We start from the raw sequence: 21,605 nt of genomic DNA on the forward strand, positions 1-21,605 counted from the left end.
AATATTTTCCACCCCACCCTTTTGTGGCCAGAATGACCCGATCTGAGAAAGCTTTCGGAGGCGGAAGTTCATTGCTGCGGGCCCGGAAGCAATCAAGCTTTAATCAGCAAAGATATCCGAGAGCCTTTCGGGCTGCCTCACGCTTACAGGCTCAAAGCGTTGGACATACGAAAAATGGAAAGAAAAACATTGGCGACCTTTCAAGTTGTTGTGTCCAATTTTCATATTTGCAATATGGAAATGAGTGTGCGCCTTTGTGGAAATCTACGTAGTATACATTACTTAATTGCATCGGATCGAAATGATAGTACTTACATTTTTTAGCACCATTTGATGAGGAACCGGCAATCAAAAGAACAGCCAATAAACACCTTGGGTTGTACAATGCAAAGCAAACAAAATAATCAATACAAGCAATGTTTGCTTAAGAAATAGATTACCTGCGGAATTATATACAGCATAGACTAATTCCACACAGCGTCTTTCTTATATTCTGATTGGGACTAGCAGCTCACATATAATTTTTCTCTTTATTTTTATTTTGCTCTACAGAAGTCACATTTCAATAATAACTATGATTGTTGTATTGTATTTGTAGATTAATAAACTGACCATTAGCCGTAGCCAAGTCCGTTAGAAGAACAAAATTAGTCTTAGAAATATATTTTGCAAATTAAATGTTTTTTACTCAGTCACTTTAACACTCTTTCTGTATGATCTGGTTATGATAAACGCTTCTACTTTCTAATTATCTCTTACTCTTGTATTACTTATTCTTATACTCACCTTCTGTGCCCGATTTGATTTACCATCGGGAAATATCATTTGTTTTCTTGCTGTCTGCGTCCGGGGGAACGAACACACACTCACACACGATCGGTCCTGACTAAACACACATTGCGGGGCATGTGAAAAACAAAATGTCTACCGGATCACCCCATTGCGACCGCCTGCGTCCCTGGCGTTTCATGCAACACTGCTCGCATACTACACATTAAAACAGGGTGATAATTCGGACACGTCCAACACGTCGATTGCATCCGCCAGTGGGTCAATGGGGTACGGTGCCACAATGTCCGGCGGATCGTCAACCCATGCCGTCTCGCCCAAGGACGTCTGCGTAACGGTCACTTCGGGCAGTACGCTGATCGGCATCAGCAACAGTGGCGGCGGTTGCATCAATCCGGCGTACGATAATGGTGATGTTGGTCATCGGCATGAGCCGGTTGATACGCCAGAGTGTCTGCATCGGCCGGGTGGTAGTCCGGTGGGCGACGCCGCCAGCGGGATCACCGCAGAGAAGGATGCCACGGACAAGGCTTACGAACACGCTGACAAACCGCTTGCTTCACCGTCCTCCACGAAGGCGGCTACGCTTTGCAAATCCGTGCTGGGAGGAACAGGATCGTCAACTTCTTCTCTAAAGAAGAAATCATCTTCCTTCTTGCACCGAGAACGCAAGAAACCGATTCTTACACGCAGCCAAGTGAGTACGACTGTGTTCCGTTGAAGCGCCGTCTAGGGCCTCAACGGGCGGTGTTGAACTCATAGCGTACCTAGTCGTGATATCTTACCGATAAGATGGATTTTATTACACCCAGCCACACATAATAATTTTGTAAACTACCCTCTTCCTTACCCAAGTAATGTAGCCACAGTTGAAACACCAATGTAGCCACAGTTGAAATGATATTTTTGAATATCATTCATACAGATTCCTTTTTTTCTTTTTACATTTCATTGCAAAAAAATTCACTATTATTATTTTCATTTTATCTATGGCTATCTTTAAGATTAGTTGTATGCTTTATCCGTAACACAAACTAACTGAACTCAAGTTCTTTGGATTTTGCTGAATGCATAATAATCTAATTGCTTCTCTATTCTTCAATTTAACGAAAACATTGTATTCAAAGCTAATGTTTTCAATTGATTTATGGCATGAAAATATCTGTTTGGTTCCATTAAAATTCAAATACCTTTCTCTTAAATGAAAACATTTTCAGTAGACATTGATCTTGGTCTCGGAGCGCATCTGGTGTTATTAGGTTGTTGTCATGTCCTTTGATTAATTTGGTATTCTTGTTTCTATCGAGAAACAAAAACCTCTCGTACGTGAAAATGTGAAATAGTTTTGATTTTTAAATCTTTGTGATTATCTCAATTCTACGTAAGAAACGTAATAAAATAAACTTCTGTTATTTTTCTTCTTTTTCGATTGTCTGCACCACCGCAACGGATCTGTTACAACTAACGATATGTTGGAACTGCAATTTATCGTCACATGCATGCCGCAACTGCCACGGAACGACTTTCAATGATGCAATCAAACCTGGGCCCGGCCACCTCGATGACGCTCTACACTCGTTGAACTCTTCACTGAACATACCGCATGGTCTCATCTGACAACATAACGCATCGTGCATCTCGTGTTTCTTGGGGTGTTCGATGTGATCATGGTGGTCGTCGATATAGGTTTCCAGCTCCGAGTATTTTTCTGTTTGTTTTGAAAGTGATAATAATGATGCGGGTGTCCTGATTCCGGCCACGAAAGGAGTCAGACTTGCGTGAGTATAAGACGTAGAAAATATTATTCCTCTGCTGGTCCAAACTAAATTAGTGCAGAAAAAACTTAGTATTCACAAAGCGTGAATGATTGCACGAAACCAATGAAGTACCTTCAATTGAAACATGGAAGACTAAAGAGAACTTTTGTGCATAAGTTCCAAATAGTTCTGCTTAAACGAATTGTTTCAAAGAGACGTATATCAAGACAATGAAACGAAGAAATTCATTGTAAATAATAAAACTAATTTAATTTTCAATTCAACATTGCCCCATTGTACCAGTTATGCAGCTCTTCGTATAATGTGCTATTTCTTTTGCTTAATATTATACCTAAGACCACAACAAAGCGTACTATCCTACATGAAAAATTCTTTAGTAGAATTTTTACTAAAAAAAAAACAAATACAAAAGTAGTATTTTCAGTTTTGTACGGTTTCCCTTTATCGTTCCTTCGGTCATCGTTTGACGCCGTTTCTACGCAAATTCGTGCACAGCACACTGGAATCTACAAAAAAGGGACACGACAAACGTGCTCCGTTTACGATACTCAACGCAGCATGAGGCAAATTAAATAAAAATGCGTCGAGTACCACCCATAAAACCCAAATGGTACCGACCGAATAACTCTCTTCAGCATCTCGGTACAGGAAGTTGCGCGAGTAAGTCAAATAAAACGACGACTCGCTGTAGGGGATTTTTCAAGAACAAACAAAATTACGGTCTGAATATAAGTCAGTGAAACTGTCCAAAACAGATTTAATGAAAAGCACAGCCCACCCCAATCTCTACTGTAAGCTCATAATTTCGCTAAAGGGATTTTGAAGCCGTGGGAATTTTTGTTCCACGTCCGCAGTTTGTTATCTTGCGAAGTAAGGAAACCGTATCAAAGTATAATACTATTCTGGTAGAATTCATAAAAATCAAGGCCTTGCTTTCTTGTTAATTGACAGCAGCTACAGCGAGAAAAGTTGAATGAATCTCTTGGTGACAAAATTGACACCAATATATTTTCATGAAAATGAATGGATGAACGTTCTGTAGAGAAACTGATTTTCAACATACTACTCCTTTAAATCACTTTGTTGATTCAATCAGTTTAATAAGTAAGCGGGCCTATTTTTTCAAAATGTCAATGATGGATCACATATCCTTAATGTTGTGTGGATTTCGTTAATTTTTTATATATGCAGCGAATGTTTACGTACCTCATTGTCACGAAGAAGTTTGAGTTTTTCGCAAATCTACGTTACCGACAATGGGTTCAACAATCCGCACGAGACCGGTAAGTATATTTCTCTTATTATTTGTTTTTCTTTTTCTACCAACCTCCGGTAGGCAAAGTAGCACATAATGGTGAACTTCTGCTTTTGGTTTCCTACAATTCGGCTTACCGGCACCTAAGGTATGCGGTACTCGGAACCCCTGGATGCCAACATGGACATCTCTGCCCTGGCCGGCCGCACGCTCATTGTGTCGGAACGCGACGCCGGTGCTCCGAGCCGTCCTCGAACTGGCGCGCACGTCACCCTGCAGAAGGCGGCTTCGGTCGGCAACCAGCCGTCGGTAATGTCGTCCACCAGCAGACTGTTCACCTCCACCTCGACGGACGACAACTACGACCAGAGCCCCAAGGCAACGTCGTCCGCTTCCGGTAAGCAGTCGAAGCAAAAATGGACAATACCATTTGGATCAAAGGTGAGTTTGGAAAAGGTTTGCCTGCGAATACTACAGCACTCGCGTACCCAATGCCATAACGCACAACCCCACTTCCGGCAGGGACCACAAAAGTCGAAGCTCTGCGAACTGTTGGACAGCTACAATAAGGAAATCCCGAAATCGACGTCTTCCTCTAGCAACTTCAATAATCCCGAGTACATAGACGCTTTAGTTGGCCTTAGAAACTTACCTCAGTGTTGGACGGAGATCGTCAACTGCGTCGGTAAGTCCTGCAAATGGGAGTCAAACGGTCGGAATCGCGCGCTTTATATAGAACTAGAATTCTGCGAAGGAGTTACGTGTCAGTATAACTTCATAAATCTGATTTCTCTTCCCTTCGAAACCGGGATTCTTTTCCGTTTCCAAACAACCCGCATGCTGCCTGTGTCTTTTTCTGTGTCACCTACCTTCACCAGGAATGAATGAGGCGGAAACGAAAATTCAATCCGCCATCTGGGAGCTGGTGACTACCGAAGTTTACTACATTCTCGCGCTACAAACAGTAACAGATGTAAGTATGACGAACGGACCGAAGGGCCGGACGAAAGTAAGTGGACCTTTCTTCGGAATTTATTTCTCCGCCTCACTAGACTGTCGAGCAATTTCGGGTACACTCGAAATAGATAAGATTCTTTATGTCATCCAATAAGTGAATCTGATAAGGATCAAGACCCACTAGACCCCGCATTCTCGAAAGCCGGAGGCTACCCGTTGGGGTTGGTGTAAGCAAAACTTTTCAAAGCCAAACTAAATCGCTGCCGGAAAGACTTTGGCCAAATGAATTAGTGAAACTTTTACGGTCCCATATTTATGCTGGTAGCAGGTGCTGCGGTGGTTGCGCCCGATTTTAGATGGTACGCCGGTGCGGTAGAGTGGTACGCTCGCTCAAGGGCTAAGGGATTAATGTTTCGTATAAATTAAATGCGAGGTTCAAGATGCAATAACATAAACGTTTGTCTTGATGATTTGCTTACCTTGCCGAAGTGGCTGAATAAATGACGACTCATGTGAAAGTTGTTCTTCCGAAAATCAATCCACTGGTGAACGAAGAGTTTGGTATATGCATTACTCACATTAAAATTTATTAATCCAGATAATTAAGAAGAGTGGAACAATTTCTTTTAAATATGAATTATGCTCACCTTTAATTTTATACCGTATGAACAATATTGTACCACTGTACTACAACTTAGTCATTTTTTAAACTTTTTGAATCCTTGAATTTTGATTCTTTTAGAATTGTATCAGCTTTTTTACCTTTATATTTTCAAAAGTAAAATTTATAGCATCATTTTTCACCGCAATAATTTGAAGTTTAAATTTGGCTTCACGTGCTTTTTAGCGCACCATTTTCTCTGAATTTGATTTTTTTTTTTAATGTAAAAGATAGTCAACAAATATGCAGAAAAGTACCCGGTTGACAAAACTTCAAATTTTTGCAGCTGTCATGTAGTTCCAGCAAGTTTTTCCATGGCAGATTGCTGGGACTCTTGCTGGAACTATATGGTAACAGCAACAATTTAAATGTCTGTCAACCGGGTAGTCTCTTACGGATACGAAAAATCTTCAAAAAATGTCTAAATTATATCGTGTTGAATAAGAGCGGTCAAACTGACCGCTAAAGAGCATTCAGGCCTGGTCAAGTTAGTTGTTGGAATTGGTCCAATAGAAAAATCTGAGTTTTTTTCATTGTAGCTTTGGATCTTAAGAAAAACTTTTTTTAAATATTCAACCGTTTCTTCATAAATATTATAAACAAACATGGCGTAGCGATTAAAACTGCCGCTATTTGGATTCTAGTATTAAAAAATAGGTCACACCCCATGGCCACACCACTTACGTAAGATTAATGTTTTTCAACTGTAACTCTGCTCACTTGTCCGTTCGCAGCGATTATACAGCACAATTTGCTTGGACACTCGGTGGATTCCGAGTGAAGCCGTTACATTGTTGCACACCCAGACGTCGTTAGTCAAACAACCACTCGAGACGGAGATCCTTCGAATTTTACGAAACAAGCTATAGCACATAAAAACGTAGCAACACTTAACATAAACAAAATAATGGAACATATTTGACATATTTCCGTGCGAACAAACACGCCGAAGTCTAAACCCTTGTTAACATCGAAAAGGGAAAGCCAGCGAGAACAATCTGCTAACGAGCACAGAAAGTATCTCAATCTGACAATCTCCGGTCCCGCATTCCTTGGTCAAATTGTTTTCAATTAGTTCACACATTCTGTCCTTCAAGAGTAAGGAGCTCTGAGCCCTTTTTCTCGCCCTCCAAATGGAAGCGCTCCTGGAAAAGGATAGGCGATGAGTTACATAATCTGTTTTGTTTCCAATCCTCAACCTATGCCGGGTACAACGATGCTGCAAACACTTATCGAGCCTGCTCGATACGTTTAACGCATACTTTGAAACTTTGATTTATGGCCCCATTAAAAAGTTGATTCAAGAAACGTCATGGGTATAATCATGACTGGTGCGGATGTGGAAATTCAATTGGTATGTAAAAAATCAAGAAACACCTGGTTTTATGAATGAATAAATTTCCTTACGCTCTCTGCCCCATCGGTACCGCTGTTCTAGTGCAGAATCTTGAACATAGAACATGTTGCACGTTAGATACCGCGGATAATTTATGGATTAGAATCCTTCCCATTTCTCCTTGACGCTGGCTTCGTTTTGTAAAGGTTCATTTTTATTTCACCACCAACGGTGTTGAACTGTAGAAACGAGGAAGCAGTCCAATTGCCATCACGTCGATCGATCGACCGGAATAGATGTTTACGGCGGAAACCATTTCCATCTTTTTAATACAAGCTGCTCTGTTAACGATTCGTTTTATCTTCCCGTCGTGAGCCATCAATCTGTAGCGTGTATGTATAATATGTTCATTTTTGTGAGCTAAATCACACCAATATTGACACGCTCAGGATCTCCACCGTGCTTAAAGAGAGCAGGAAGAACGAAGGGTATTAGCATATCTTTCTCGAATAAAAATATTGTAAATTCAATAACAGGACGCGTTGTTTTACATGATTGAATTTTTGACATCATCTCTGTATTATATGGATCTATTTTTGTACTTCGACATTATACAAATGGAGATACTCTTTGAATGTAACATAACACTATGGTTCAATATGGTGTCCATTGAGCTTTTTGTATAACCTTTTTTAAACATGCAAGTAGAATAAAGTTCTAATAATCTGCCAAAAAAATGTGGACGTTCATGTTGGTAATTAGCTAGTAGCATAATTTTACTTTACTGCTAGTAGAAAAAATCCATTCGAGTGTTTATTTGAAGATGACTATGATTTCACGTAAGACAACACTTACTGTTTCTGGGTGGATGGTTGAAATACAACAAACTCGCATTAAACATTAATAAAACGCACTATATGGTAATGTCGACGGGGGAGTGCACCCGCTAGCTTTCCATAGCTATCAACACAGAACCAATTGATCGAGTCTCCCAAGTTAAATATCTGGGAGTCACTCTAGACGACGGGCTCACATTCAGTGCAGATATTCATGGGGTCACTTTGACTGGGGAACAACCAAATTATTTTTGGAAAATTTCACCTATATAAGTCAATTATCTCACCGCATTTTAATTTTGGCCATCAATATTGTTCCTGGGCAATCGGACACAGGTCAAAAATTTACAAAAAGTGTAAAATAAGGTTAGTGTTGTGTTGTAGCCGGTCTACGCCATATTCAAACTCTTGAGGGGCCTGTTACCGTCTGGGTACCTTGGAAAAAGAACAGTTAGGGGTTCTTACGTTCCACGGTACCCCACTTTCTACATTTTTTGTCAGGAATTTATTATTTTGTAAAGGGGAACAAAGGTTCAGCAGCATGCCAAGACAGTTTGACGAAACTGCAAACGTTCTCGAGTTCAAGCGCTTGTGTGCCGTGTACGTTAAGGAGGTTGTTTAGTAGGAAACAGTGAATGTTGTCAAAATTTTATGTTTATGAACATCGTACTTCTCATCACGCTCTCACAGATGATGATGAAGATATTTTTGTTTTGCAAAATTGAATGTAAGTAAAAAACAAAAAGAATGAGACACCATACCTTTGACTCGCGTGAGCGTAAAAGAGGAAACTTGAAAATGATCTTTCTATAGAAACTGCATCTGTCGCTCTTGTGCAATCACGTGGAAGGCGCCTATAATTCATCCACTTATGTTTGTTCGTCGAAGACTGTTACACAGATAAGTTTGTTTAATTTTCCCATCCCGGGAAGCGGTAATTTCTTCCATATGTTGGACAAGGGCGATACCGGCTACACGAATAGGAGAGCATTTTTTGGACGAGCACTTCGGAGGGTGGTTCCACGATTTTTTTCTGTTGAAAATCGTGCGTGTTCTTATTCGTAAAGGGTAAACTTGACACCACCACTTCGCGATTTGCTTAGTTAATGCCTAGCAAATATCTTAAGATAACTTTCCTATTCTCAAACCTATGTTGGAGTAAGAAAGAACTCATTATCACCATAACAAAATTCTGGGAAATTACTTAATCCGTCGATGTACATATATACTGTACCCATAAAGTCAGTACACAGCAGGCTAAAACAGCTACAAAGGCCCTTTACTTTGTAAGGAACCAATGTTTTAAAAACGTAAAAATGAGGGATTGTTTCTGGCACTATCCTCTTCATTTTGATCTAATTTGGCCACGATACGACTACGGGCTTCCGAGATATGGTCAAAATAGTGTCACAACACCCTAAACACGCACCAAAAAAGTGAGTACACAGCAGAATGTTTCATCATGTTTTGTATTATAGTTTTCTTTTGCGTGGTATTTTGGTGGTTGTTTGAAGTTTTATGACATAAAATGAGAACGTTTTAATGAATTCATCAATGGTTGATAACAAATTCACTTCTTTTTTGGCACAAAATGGCTAGAAACGGAACTCCTTTGCAGAAGAGGTCCGATATCATCCGATTACATAGAAATGAAGGAAAACGGTACAATAAAGTTGCTATTTTATTGAACTGAAACATAAATACAGTAGTAAGAGTGGTATAGCGATGTGAAATGGTTAGCCTTCTTGAAAATTTATCAAGAATCGGTCATTTTACCGTCATACCGAATCGGATGAGGCGCATGATTGAGACGATTGTGGCTGCTGGGCCCAAAATAAGTGGCCAACCTGGTGCGACAATATTTCATTAGAGGTGTGGCCTATCAAAAAGTGGGGAATCTATTCAAAAATCATGCACAAATTTAACTTAAAAGCATACAATCAACGTAAGAAGTCTCACAATGGAGCAGTACATCGCCAGCGGTGATTAGACTCCCAAAAAAAGCAAAATAAACAATTCCCTCGGGTTCTCTGAACAATGCAAGTAAAGATCAAGAGTAAATTGACTATTTTTCGAAGGGATGGTGGAATAAAAGTGTGGAGAAAACCCCCCGTAGAACGGAATCCCGCTATACCCTGAATACCGAGGTGGAGGCGTCTTAGTGTGGCGCTGCATGGGTGCAAGAGGGGTAGGGAAGCGGCAAATTATAAAAGCCAAATTTATCAGTATGCCAGCATAGATTTCATACACTATTGTTAACACAGTTTTGGCCACTAAAATTGGGCTCAGCACCCAAATCGTCTCAATCATGCGCCTTATCCGGTTCAATATGACGGTAAAACTATCATTTCCCGATCAAATTTCTACACCGTACTCGTTTTTCCGTTGTCAAACCACTCTAGCTACTGTTGTTTGGTTTATATTGAGTAAAATAGCAGCTTCATACTAACTTGCTGCTCCATTTTCGAACAATCGGATGATATCGGACCTCTTCTGCAAAGGAGTTCCGTTTCTGGCCATTTTGTGCTAAAAAAGAAGTGAATTTGTTATCAATCACAGTTGAACTGATTAAAACGTTCTCATTTTATGTCATAAAACTTCAAACAACCACCAAAATACCACGCAAAAGCAAACTATAATACAAAACATGATGAAACATTCTGCTGTGTACTCACTTTTTTGGTGCGTGTTTAGGGTGTTGTGACACTATTTTGACCATATCTCGGAAACCCGTAGTCGTATCGTGGCCAAATTAGATCAAAATGAAGAGGATAGTGCCAGAAACAATCCCTCATTTTTACTTTTTTGAAACATTGATTCCTTACAAAGTAAAGGGCCGTTTCCACACGGCGACTATGGGCCGGATTTCTAGTAGTGAGTTTTTGATAGATGTCAAAAACGCGCACCGTATATGGGTGAGTATGCTTCCGTGTGGACGAAGCCAGGTGAGTATGGTATGGTGTATGTTGACAGTCGTCCTGGGTATCGGCCATACTCCCGGCGATGCCGGGAATGGTGAGTATGGTAGTGAGTATGAAAATGGGTTCCTGGTGAGTATGATGAGTATACTCGCATCGTGGAAAAAGCCCTTAAATGGCCTTTGTAGCTGGTTTAGCCTGCTGTGTACTGAATTTATGGGTATAGTGTACATAATGATTAGAAATAAAAAGTAAATCAATCACAAGTTTTGCTTCTAACAAAATCGACTCTCAATAAAAAGGCATGCTTGGTGCAGTTTTTGCTAGGACCAAAAACATGCTTTTATTATAATTGTTATCGGATTTTCAGTCGATATATCCTGTTTCATGTTGATTAAAATGAATGAGCCTTTTCATATCCATATTAACCTAAACAATATTTTGCAGCTTTTTTTAGCCTGCTTAGAGGATATTCAGTCTCAAAACATTCTCACAGACGTGGACCAGAACAAGCTTTTCTCCAATATTCGTGATATCTGGGAGGCAAACCTTCGCTTCTGGACGCTTTACCTGCACCCGATGGTAAGGACATGTCCCGCGTGAAAAAACCGTTTGCCATCAGCTTAAATGTTTTCTGAATACAACTGTTGTCCGGGCTGTTTAAGTCGAATCGAATAATGCTAATGCTCAACCTTATCTTCTCCAATCACTCACAGGTTAGGCACAGCCAACAAACGAAGGAACCGATGAGCATCTACTACTTCCAGCCAGGCTTCGTCGATTTTGCCACCATCTTCACACCCTACACAAAGTACTGTGCCGAGCAGAGCACCTGTCAGTTTTACTGCAAGGAAATGTATCATAACAACGCCCTGTTCATGACCTACTGTGCCTGGTGCGAATCGCAGAAGATGTGCAATCGGCTTCGACTGGCCGACATTCTGGTGCGTCCGATGCAGCGACTGACCAAGTACGGACTGCTGCTAGCCGCCATTAAGAAACATATCACCGACGAAGCAGAAGGAGAAGCTATTGATGCCATGGTGAGTACCGATAGACATTTGTTGCAAAGCTATTTCCCTTGATAGCATCTAAACGCTAGTTTTTAACGACATTTGAACAACATGCTAGCGGTAATTAAAATAGATATTTGCATAGTTTATTGCATTGATTGTAGCTGACCGGAATTCAGCTAAATAATAAGAATGCTTCAATAGTAAATCAAGAAAAATAAAATTGCTAGGTGCCTACCAAATAAGTATCCCCTTGAATCAACTTTGTAGACTCGAACATATTTTGAACTTCTGTTGCAACGTAACTCACGGCGGATATCCTGCCACACTCATAAGATTGCTACACCATTTGTTGATTACCTTACCGATCAATATTTTACCTTTTCAATCTCGCTTTGAATCGCAGATTCATTCGGTAGAGGAGTTTGTTGCAGGGGTCAACTCTCATCTAACAACGCGACAGGAGAGCGAGCGATTGAAGGGTATTAATGCTAGAATCGACAGCTATGACGTGGTCGACTCCAACAACGAAGCTTTGGACCGGATGGTCAAGCAGCATAGCGCCATGTTCGACCTCTGCCAACCAATGCGCGGGATAGATCACGGCCGCAAGGTGTTCGTCGAGGGTGACCTGAAATACAAGGACAGCACAGGGAAAGTAAGTCACATTTTTCAGTTTCGTTTATTTTGCTTGCAATCTAATGGATTACACGTGATGCTTTTGTTAAAAATATTGTTGGTTGATATCCTATTGGTTGAATTGTCCATTCATATAACCTGTTCAACGTTTCCCTTGTTTTACACTGTCCGTACTGAGCTCTGTTCACTACTCGCATTCCGAACTATGATACTGTTTTAACGTACTCTACATTCATCATAACACTCACAACAGCCATAACTATGCTCAATAACATTTTATCATTTCGCACCGTATGTTTGTCCCGAACGGTAATAAATCGTTGTGCCACGTTTCGGTACATGTATTTTTAACGAAAAACGAGAAAATAAATGTTATATGCATTGGGTTATGAATTGCGTGAAATAGCTCATAGGAATCAATGTAAAAAAAACAGGAACGAAATTGTTCCGCGACATTATTCATTGTGCCCCGTGGTTTTGTCTCACGAGCGGGAAATTGTTGTGATGGTTTTAATTATACATCAAGGTGAACGATCCGGAAAGGAAGGCAAAATTGGTTGTATTTTGTTTAATGTACATTCGATATATGTTATATGTTTTTGTTTTATTTTCGTCTTTATTTTCCAATAACAGAACGGATATTCTTATTATAATACCGCATAAGGAAATATGAAACTGCAAAATTATAAACATTAATGAAACCAATGTTTATTCATTTTGTTATATCACGGAATCAAAAATATGTTGAAATATTCTCAAAATATTAAAATCATTATTAATCTTTTCCATAATCAACTATAAAATACTCGACTTAAAGCAACCCAACCTAAACATCGTTTCCTTTTTTCCAGATGGACGTCCACTGCTTTCTTTTCACGGACTTCTTATTGGTTTGCAAAAAGAATAAGAGCGATAAATTAAAGGTAATTTCTCACTGTACTAGTAATTAAATTATCTATTTTTTTTATACAAGAAACTATCCTGTGTTTTCCGATGAACATGCGTTTGTTGTCATGGAAATGTTTTTAGTTGGTGGTAATAGAATGGTCAAAAGAAAACAGTTATTCCAAGTCCAGTAGGCGAACAAATTCGTTATTAACTACAACTGCAACCCCGTTTTAACATTACTGTTGGAAGAAGACGAAGTTGAGAAAAGTACACAAAATGGTAACAAAAAAATCCTGTAAGCCTCTTTGTCCCTAACTGTATATCAACCGAATGGAGGCGCCTGGTCCCGCGTGGAAGGTGTGGAAGTAAAAGTAACCGCGGAGAGATGCGAGTTAAATTAAATTGAAAATGTAAGTGCAGATGAGTAAAATTTAATTTAAATACACGAAACGAGATGAACCGGAACAGAAATGTTTGTTTTGGTAATTTACAAACTTTGTCCATTTCATTACATTCCAAGTGATTCAATAAAAACTCCGAGATGAAAAAGGGCACGTAAAGAAGGAAGAACTACACAGGAAAAACTTTCCATGTTATATTTATGGTGCAGCATCCAATATGCCATCAAGTTTGTTCGTTTTCTCTCCATATACTATAACTTTTATTTATGACTAATAATATAAATTGAAAATTTCAAGTTGCTTTGTATAGGCACCAAATACTTAAAATATGCGTTTGGTGTTCTACTTTACATATGAGAGTCTTGTGTTTACTTAATTTTTCTGTTTGTTATCTATGCATTTCACAGATCATTCGACAGCCATACATGACGGACCGTTTGATGGTGCAGCTAAAGGATCAAACACTTTATTGTTGCTATCTGAATGAACTCAACATGGTCGTAGCGGCATTCAGCCTTCAAAGCCCTAAAGCCCAACACTGGTACGACTCGATAACAAAGGTGAAACATATCTACAATCGCATGAAGCTGGGGGCGTTTGGTGACGTACGACAGTACGGCAACATCATCAACATCAGCAACAGTTGCAACAACTCAACCAGCAATAGCAATATGAATATCAATAATGATAACCCTAGCATAAAAAAATCACCGCTGAACAGTTCCATTGGCAGTCGGGTGAGCAGTTTGAACAACAGCCATAGTGGATCCGTCGATCTGAATGAATCGAAGCAGGTGTCAATCGATTTCGAAAAAACCAACTCACTATCTAGTGACGAGGGGGCAGGGGTGCCTGTGGGAAGCATCGTTAGTGGACCGGGGATGATGCACACCAAGTACGGAGTGCCACTTGTGCCAGTAGCAGGTCGGAAGGCAAAGAACACCGTTAGCACCGTGCAAACAAAATCCTCCAATTCACTCACTGTGCAACCATACAGTGGGCTCGGGCAAAGCATGCCCAATTTGAACCTGAATTCAATTCAAAATAGGTAGGTTAGGCAATATTTAGTTGTAGACACATTAAATAAGATTGAACAACTTTCAAAATCATTTGCAGAGTTTCAATTAAATATTTTGAATTTTTTTAAATGATTATTTTCTCGATTTTTTTTATTTATCATTCCACTAGCTTCCATTAAAACCTTCTAAACATGCTTAGTTTTATTCACAGCAACACATTATCAGTACCGGGAACAACTAGTCCACTTTCGCATTCCGGAATGGTGCTGTTATCTCCTAGCCAACGGGGTATCTCATATCCTCCGCCATCGCCAACAAGGTATGAATGCAAAGTAGTGTGCAATTCGGATGAAAAATCGTGTAGCAAACTAATGCTTTTTTCACATTATTAATTTATTTGCTAGGTCTATTAGTTATTGCTGAACATTTCTGATTTCGTTGATTTCAGTTGATCTTAGAATACGTTGATTGAATGATCTGTTGTAAGTAGATAAGAGTTATTATTTATTTTTTCATTGCTTAGTTTGAATCATTTTAATAATATTTATTAATCTCTTTTAACCTCCTCGCCTTAACCTCTACTGGAAGACTCTTTCTAATGCTCACCTCCAACATGCTACGTTTGTTGCGCTTTTGAACCCTTATGCTTTACTTTAAATTTTGAAACAGCTGAACCTTTTAATAACATTATTTTTACTATTTTACTTTCCTTTACTCAAGTTGTCGATTAAATTGCTACGTCGCTAAAAAGTTGTAGTTCACATATGCTGCTTGTTCTTTGAAAATGGTTCTTTTTTCACCGAAATGTATTGTTGCCTTTCATACTCCTAAATGCATGGTTTTATCATAAAATTAGATACCATCAAATTAACCGATTAATATATCAAACTTGATATGTAATAATTAACTGAATTGTTAACTATTTATAATTACGAAAACGTCAATGGAAGATTTTCGCATCTTGCTTAGTTTTCATTTGCCATGTTTTGTGTTTGGTTTACATTATGAGCCTATTATAACTGTTTCCTCTTACTGACGGGTGGTTTTCGGTTCTAATTTTTTAATTTTCTCCTATTCTTATCTACCTTGTTTCCTGAACCGGATGGTACACTCAAAAGGGCAACGCTGCGTCGCGGGTTCGCATTCTCTACGTCAATCAAAAACCCACCGTTGATCAAGACTCGCAACGTTCCCTCGCAGCAAAGCTTCACCCTTTCGCAGCAGCAAAGCTTCAACACAGCATCTTTCGCCCAACACCAGCCAGGGTGCACTACCATCGCTAGTTCTAGCAACACCAGCAATCTTACTAACAGTGTTGCAGTTCACCAGACTGTGGAAGGAAATTCCGGGTGTCCTCCGTTGCCATCGACTAACCTATCGTTTTTCAAGCGTAAAAACAGTTTCCAACGAGCACCGAACAGCAGCACCACGACAAGCACGGAATGAAGTTGTCAGAGTGTATCCTCCAATCGGGACGCAGCCACGAAACATTGTGCCATCAGCAGATGCGCAGAGCTTGTACGAGCATGATTACAAACGAGCGGTTATATGAAAAAATAGTAACTTGTCCCGAGCAATGAATCATGTTTGATTTTGAACGGAAATCGTAATGCTGCCTTTTTGATAGCGGGCAATTATGTTAAAACAAAGGTGAAGATTGAAGTTTTCTCCATGAATGCAAAAGCATCTCAAAAGCGATGGCTACCCATTCTTCACTACTTTGGACACTGAAAAATATTCCTCAACAAGACCGCCCGGAACAGTATCTGCCAAGGAGCCAGCAAGGGAAACAAAATATTATGAAACAAAAGTAAACGTAGCTTTGTGCTATTGAATGCACAAATTGTATAATTTTGTTGAGGAAGCAAAAAAAAACATATACACATCAACAAAGCCAGAACAAAACAAAGCTGTGAAATTTTAAGCCGAAATTGCTGTCAACCTCGACCTGGTACATGGCAGTGTGTTGTTTTTTAGGAAAAACCTAACTTTTTGTTTTAGACGGAGCACCATTGGGAAGATGAAAACTCCTCGATGAGACGGCCTATAAGGAGCGTTTTGATGCAACTTTGATGCTTTAGGTGAAATGCTTTAGTGAAACTATGTGCATGATTCAATGATATAGCTGTTTTGGTTTTGTTTTTAAATCATTAGTCATGTTAAGTCTTGACATTGCAATTCCTCTGTTTCATTAAAAGCACAATGTGTGCAGCTTTTTCAGGCGGTCTGATTAAAAAATGAAGTGACATCTTGACCACCTTCTAGTCAATATAGAAGTCGATTAACCTTAAAACATTAAAATTAGACCGCAAGCATATTGCGAACTGCTAATAGGTGCTACCGTGTATATGTCACGCGTGCTCCACCGCGGGTCTTTGACTTTATTTGAAGTACAGTTACTTTCTAACATATTTTTTAATTATTTTAATTAAAATTATACACCAACATCACTTATCTAGTACTTATTACTAATCATGAATCACATATTTGTTTTTTAGGTTTCTTCTGTTAGCGAACATTTTGCGAATTAACTCCAGTATTGGTTCATCGCACATTTGTCTTATTGGTCCGCTATCAGTGTAATTAAATACATGTAAATATTTTATTAGTTTTTAGACCAGTGCATAGAAAAGACACATGAAACATGAATCTTAGATCAAGTATGATGCAAACGATACTAGCATCGACTGATGTATAGCAGGATGGAATCGAGTTGTTCGCCAACTAACTTTAGCGCTCAGCCGTGGAGTGGTATTTTGTGACGAAGTTTATAAAATTGTGTTCCATTTGATGAATTCCAATAATAGAACCTAGGTTAGCCTTCACGACTATGTAAGGGAAAGCAATAACTGTTTGCGCTTGTAGACTATGTAATGAAAGTTAGTGTTCCTGGTTTCTACATTACAATTGCCTGAAAGGGAGTGTTTGTAATTCAAAGATGAATTTACTGCCTTTGAAGACATACACTAATCCAAAATCACCGCCCATTGCGGCAGTAGGCTACGGGATCCAGTGGTAAATTTTGCCATTGCAATTTTAATGCATTTTAAACCAAACAAATCATAAGAATTCGATGAGAATGAAAGTTTTAGAGTATCTACTGTATCTACCGAGACGATGCAAACTTTGTGAAGCAAGGTTTTTGTTATTTAAGTTACAAACCACAAGAAAGACAAATCATTCAAACATTCCAAACATCAGCAATGATTTGACTGTTGCATGAAAAAAATAAAACGGCTCTAAGTAGAAATGTTTACCTAAGAACAGTTTGGTAAACGGCTAGAATTGTGTAATTTTAAAAAGAACAAGGTGGACTGAAGGCATGAGTAGTTTTGGCTTTTAGTAATATTCATGTGTTTTAGCTACAGCAACAAGAAGTACTTAACATAAATAAAATTTCATGTATCGCTGAAAATAAAGTTACAGTTCCACAAAATTGCTTTGATAAATCGAGCAAGCGCCATTAACATCGAATTAAGCCACCGTCTAGTAAAACAATTTTGTAGAAATTTAAATGGCTCAAACAAAAGGTCTATGCTTACAATAACACGTAAACTGGATATATTCGTTCAAAACTTTAACTTTAAAACAAGATACAAAAAGGACAAGAACCCTTAACACGCTTGCCCCTTTTCTCCGTGGTCTTATCGTTTGATCATGTTAAAACATGTTTGTCTAGTTAGAAAATGAAATGATAATAACAGCGATTTGAAGTAAATTCAGACACGAAATATTTAAAAACGAAACCATTTGATTTCGGCTTACTTCACTGACACGAGCTTACATTTTACATCACAGTATTATATAAAGTGGTGCTTAGCTTGTGTATTACCTTTTTATTATCTCCACAATACGATTATTCATAATGATTAATCATTATTCTGATATTTGTATCATGTGATGCAGATGTAGTATGCTATTTTTATTACTAGGTGCCAATCGTTATTTGTTAGCACATTATCTGCAAAATGATTTTTAAAAAATATCAAATCTTCGGGATAAAAGGGTTGCCTTGTATTTGTTTGAGATTTTTATCAAGAAAATTTGTTTCTCAGTTGTTATTGGTGTTATTGTTTATTACTTAATCGTATTTATTTATTTCTGCATCACGATGTAATTTCAAGACAGTTTTTGTAGTTTTCAGTGACATAGCAGTAGCTTCAAGGTCCAACACGTTGCTGTACCTCAGTAAAGGTGCAACGAAGTGCTTTAAAAACCACATTAAACTAACAGCCAACATGCACGACGTTAAGCAACATTTTGTGAAATTAAGGAAAACAGCAGTCACATGTGAAACATGATAACCAAAGAATGTTTGAATGAGTAGCCAAACACATCCGGAAATCCGTTGGACATTCCGGTGCAGTGTTAGTAGTGTAAAAATAGATTTGGTTTTGGACAATTAATAAAAAATATCCTTCATCCTTGCTCGCATCTTGCGAGCGAAAGGTGGGTAAGCGTTTCTTTCTAAATCTGTCAAATTGGTGCCATTGCAATGGAACATTATTAGCATTTGATCCTGTGTAATTGACACGCACAAAGTCGTTCAGTGGACAGTCCCACGTTGGGCAATGTGTTGCGTTGACAACGAACACACGAGCGCAACACAATGGCAGGATTATCAATTTACAATCCTCTAGAAAATCTGTGGATCGAACAATTTATGTACAGTTTTATAAAGATACTCAACTAAGCATTATCATAGCAAGAGAGTCTAATGGTGTAGTAGTCAACCAAATACATAACGAAACATACATGTAGATCTATATACATATACAGTAATATACATACTTATACACTAGCAGAAAGATAATTTGTCTTATTTAAGCGTATATTTACAAACAAACCAACAATGAAATCAAACTATTTGAATGTTAGGAACGAACATTAGGAACGGTATGTTTAAAATCTACGGGGAGAAAAAAATAATGAAGAAGGTGGAAAAAATTGTTTGCAAATTGGAGAGTATTTTAAATCAAACAAAACTAAATGTACTAAAATCAAATCAAAACTGGTAACCGATGATCGGTTCAAGCAATTGGCTCTAATATTATATACATTTTAACGAACGATGCTGTCAGGTTGCCGGAAACCCCCGAGAAATGGAATTGGTGACGATGTTTTTAAAATCGATGGTGTAGAAAACCATTAACCATAGGTACAAAGAAACTGTCACAAACCAACGAAAGTTTGCATTTGAGGTCAGCATTGATGCTGCAACGTATTTTGAACAGCCAATGGTTTAAAAATGAATCAAGCTCAAGCATTTAGATCGCTGCAGTAAACTAGTGCGGAAGTAGTTCAGAGAAGAGCAGAAATTAACGATAATCCAAAGGTAAAGAAAACTAAAGGCGAGATGGAAACAAACATTAAATAATCCAACGCTTGCAGTCAGATTCAAAAAATACTAAACTTAACAGCAAAAATTACCTAAACAATAATGAAACAGATAAACAGTGGACCCAGGATACCAAACAATACTAAACTTACGAGACGTTATAAAACCAGCAACGGTAAATCAAAGAATACAACATTAATAAAAATCAAAGCAGAGAGATTAATTTCAGCCCCTTCTTTGTTTGTCCGTTCATTAATGGAGTAATTAATCATTTATCCGAATGCACTCTATTTATTTCTTCATTTTTGGCAAAATGATCCTTCAGGCTTATCTAACGTACTTAATTTAGGTACTCTTTGGTTACGTGGAAACTTTCACAACTATCAAAACAAACTAATAATTGATTATTTGTGATGTAAACAATAAAAAATCTTACTTATATAGTTTTTATAAAAGAGGAAATTTACCTTTTGTGTACAGTAAGGCGTCAACAAAACCTTATATATAACCGACTATTTAAATCAACGCCATGAATGATAATACCCCTTCGGGAATATGTCAATACATATTATCAATATATTATGTGAATCTTTAAGTGAGGTTTACTCACACGAATGTTTTATCTAAGATTCTTTCAAATTGATTCATGAATCTTTTCGGATTCGAATCTCAAAACATTGATGAATCTTTCGAAACCTTAATAACTTTTGATGAATCTGTCACGAATCTTTACGATTCCTACATATGTGTGGATCGAGCTCCCGAAAAAAAACAGGAAGTCTCTCTTCACATTTTGTCCCATTTTGGGCATAATATTCTGTTCTTTTATCATTCATAAATCATAATCGGTATTATTCAAGTCTAATTCCTCTGTATTTTTCATAAGGAATATTTTAGGTCAATAACACTAGAATACATTGCTTTAGAATCTTCAAAAATGAAAAAGGTATACGCAATATATTGCGTCTCAAAAAGAGCGGTAACAATAACCACTAAAAGAAAATATAGGAGAGGTGCTCGGGACTGGTCGAACAGAAAAAGCTGAAATTTTTGGTTCAGATAAAACTTTTGTTTTCCATGTAGTTTTTGAGACATTAAATTATAAAATTGCGTTACGGTAAAAATAACAGCTATTTGGATTTGAATGTTAAACATTTTTTTTAATCATGTTCGATTAATGGTACACGACGTCTGATTGGTGCACCGGCAATTTATGCACAACCGATCACAGCATCGGAATTGAGAGACTTTCAACTTTCACCACTAACATGATGCATACTTCCATCACTGTAAATAAATGTTCCTCGTCGTTACGACGGTGTCGGTGCCACTGTACGAACAATCATATGTGGTACCATGTGGTATGGAACTACCGAAAGCAGTTCAGTAGGACTTTGGATGTAAGAAAGGACAGTTCGGTATTCCAATGCGTACTACAGTCGAACTACGAAACTTTATGGTTTAGATGTGAAGCCAGAGGAAATTGTTTGTGGCGCCGCTGGTCGATTTTGAAATCAACTAATTCTTTAACCATTTATGGTCACAGACCGTATTCTATGGTGGTGTTACATGTTAACTTCCTGTGGTTATTTCAATTCAACTGTTGTGATTTTGACTGTTATTACTGTACGTCATCACGAAACCTACTGTGAAAAAAATTATATTCTCTATGTGCATTTCCTCGAGCAAAATGGGCAGTTATTAATCGAATGGAAAACGCTCAAGTCAAGGGGAAAATCGCTTTCATTACTTATTCACGATCGAACAAAATCGATAC

The 21,605-nt window shown here is 38.3% G+C and overlaps 1 protein-coding gene across 1 annotated transcript in view; it reads left to right on the forward strand.

The window, feature by feature from the left end:
• Positions 1-15,936, forward strand: part of LOC131285134 (uncharacterized) — an 84,265-nt gene extending 68,329 nt beyond the window's left edge. The window contains exons 3-15 of the mRNA XM_058313994.1: positions 1,004-1,486; positions 2,476-2,567; positions 3,759-3,850; positions 3,971-4,263; positions 4,345-4,507; positions 4,701-4,795; positions 10,978-11,112; positions 11,247-11,573; positions 11,950-12,201; positions 13,034-13,105; positions 13,879-14,519; positions 14,702-14,809; positions 15,609-15,936. Coding sequence (XP_058169977.1) covers positions 1,004-1,486; positions 2,476-2,567; positions 3,759-3,850; positions 3,971-4,263; positions 4,345-4,507; positions 4,701-4,795; positions 10,978-11,112; positions 11,247-11,573; positions 11,950-12,201; positions 13,034-13,105; positions 13,879-14,519; positions 14,702-14,809; positions 15,609-15,936 — 3,081 coding nt within the window. The remainder of the gene's footprint in view (positions 1-1,003; positions 1,487-2,475; positions 2,568-3,758; positions 3,851-3,970; positions 4,264-4,344; positions 4,508-4,700; positions 4,796-10,977; positions 11,113-11,246; positions 11,574-11,949; positions 12,202-13,033; positions 13,106-13,878; positions 14,520-14,701; positions 14,810-15,608) is intronic.
• Positions 15,937-21,605: the final 5,669 nt, after the last annotated feature.

The sequence above is a fragment of the Anopheles ziemanni genome, chromosome 3 (assembly GCF_943734765.1).
Source record: "Anopheles ziemanni chromosome 3, idAnoZiCoDA_A2_x.2, whole genome shotgun sequence".
Taxonomy (NCBI): Eukaryota; Metazoa; Arthropoda; class Insecta; order Diptera; family Culicidae; genus Anopheles; species Anopheles ziemanni.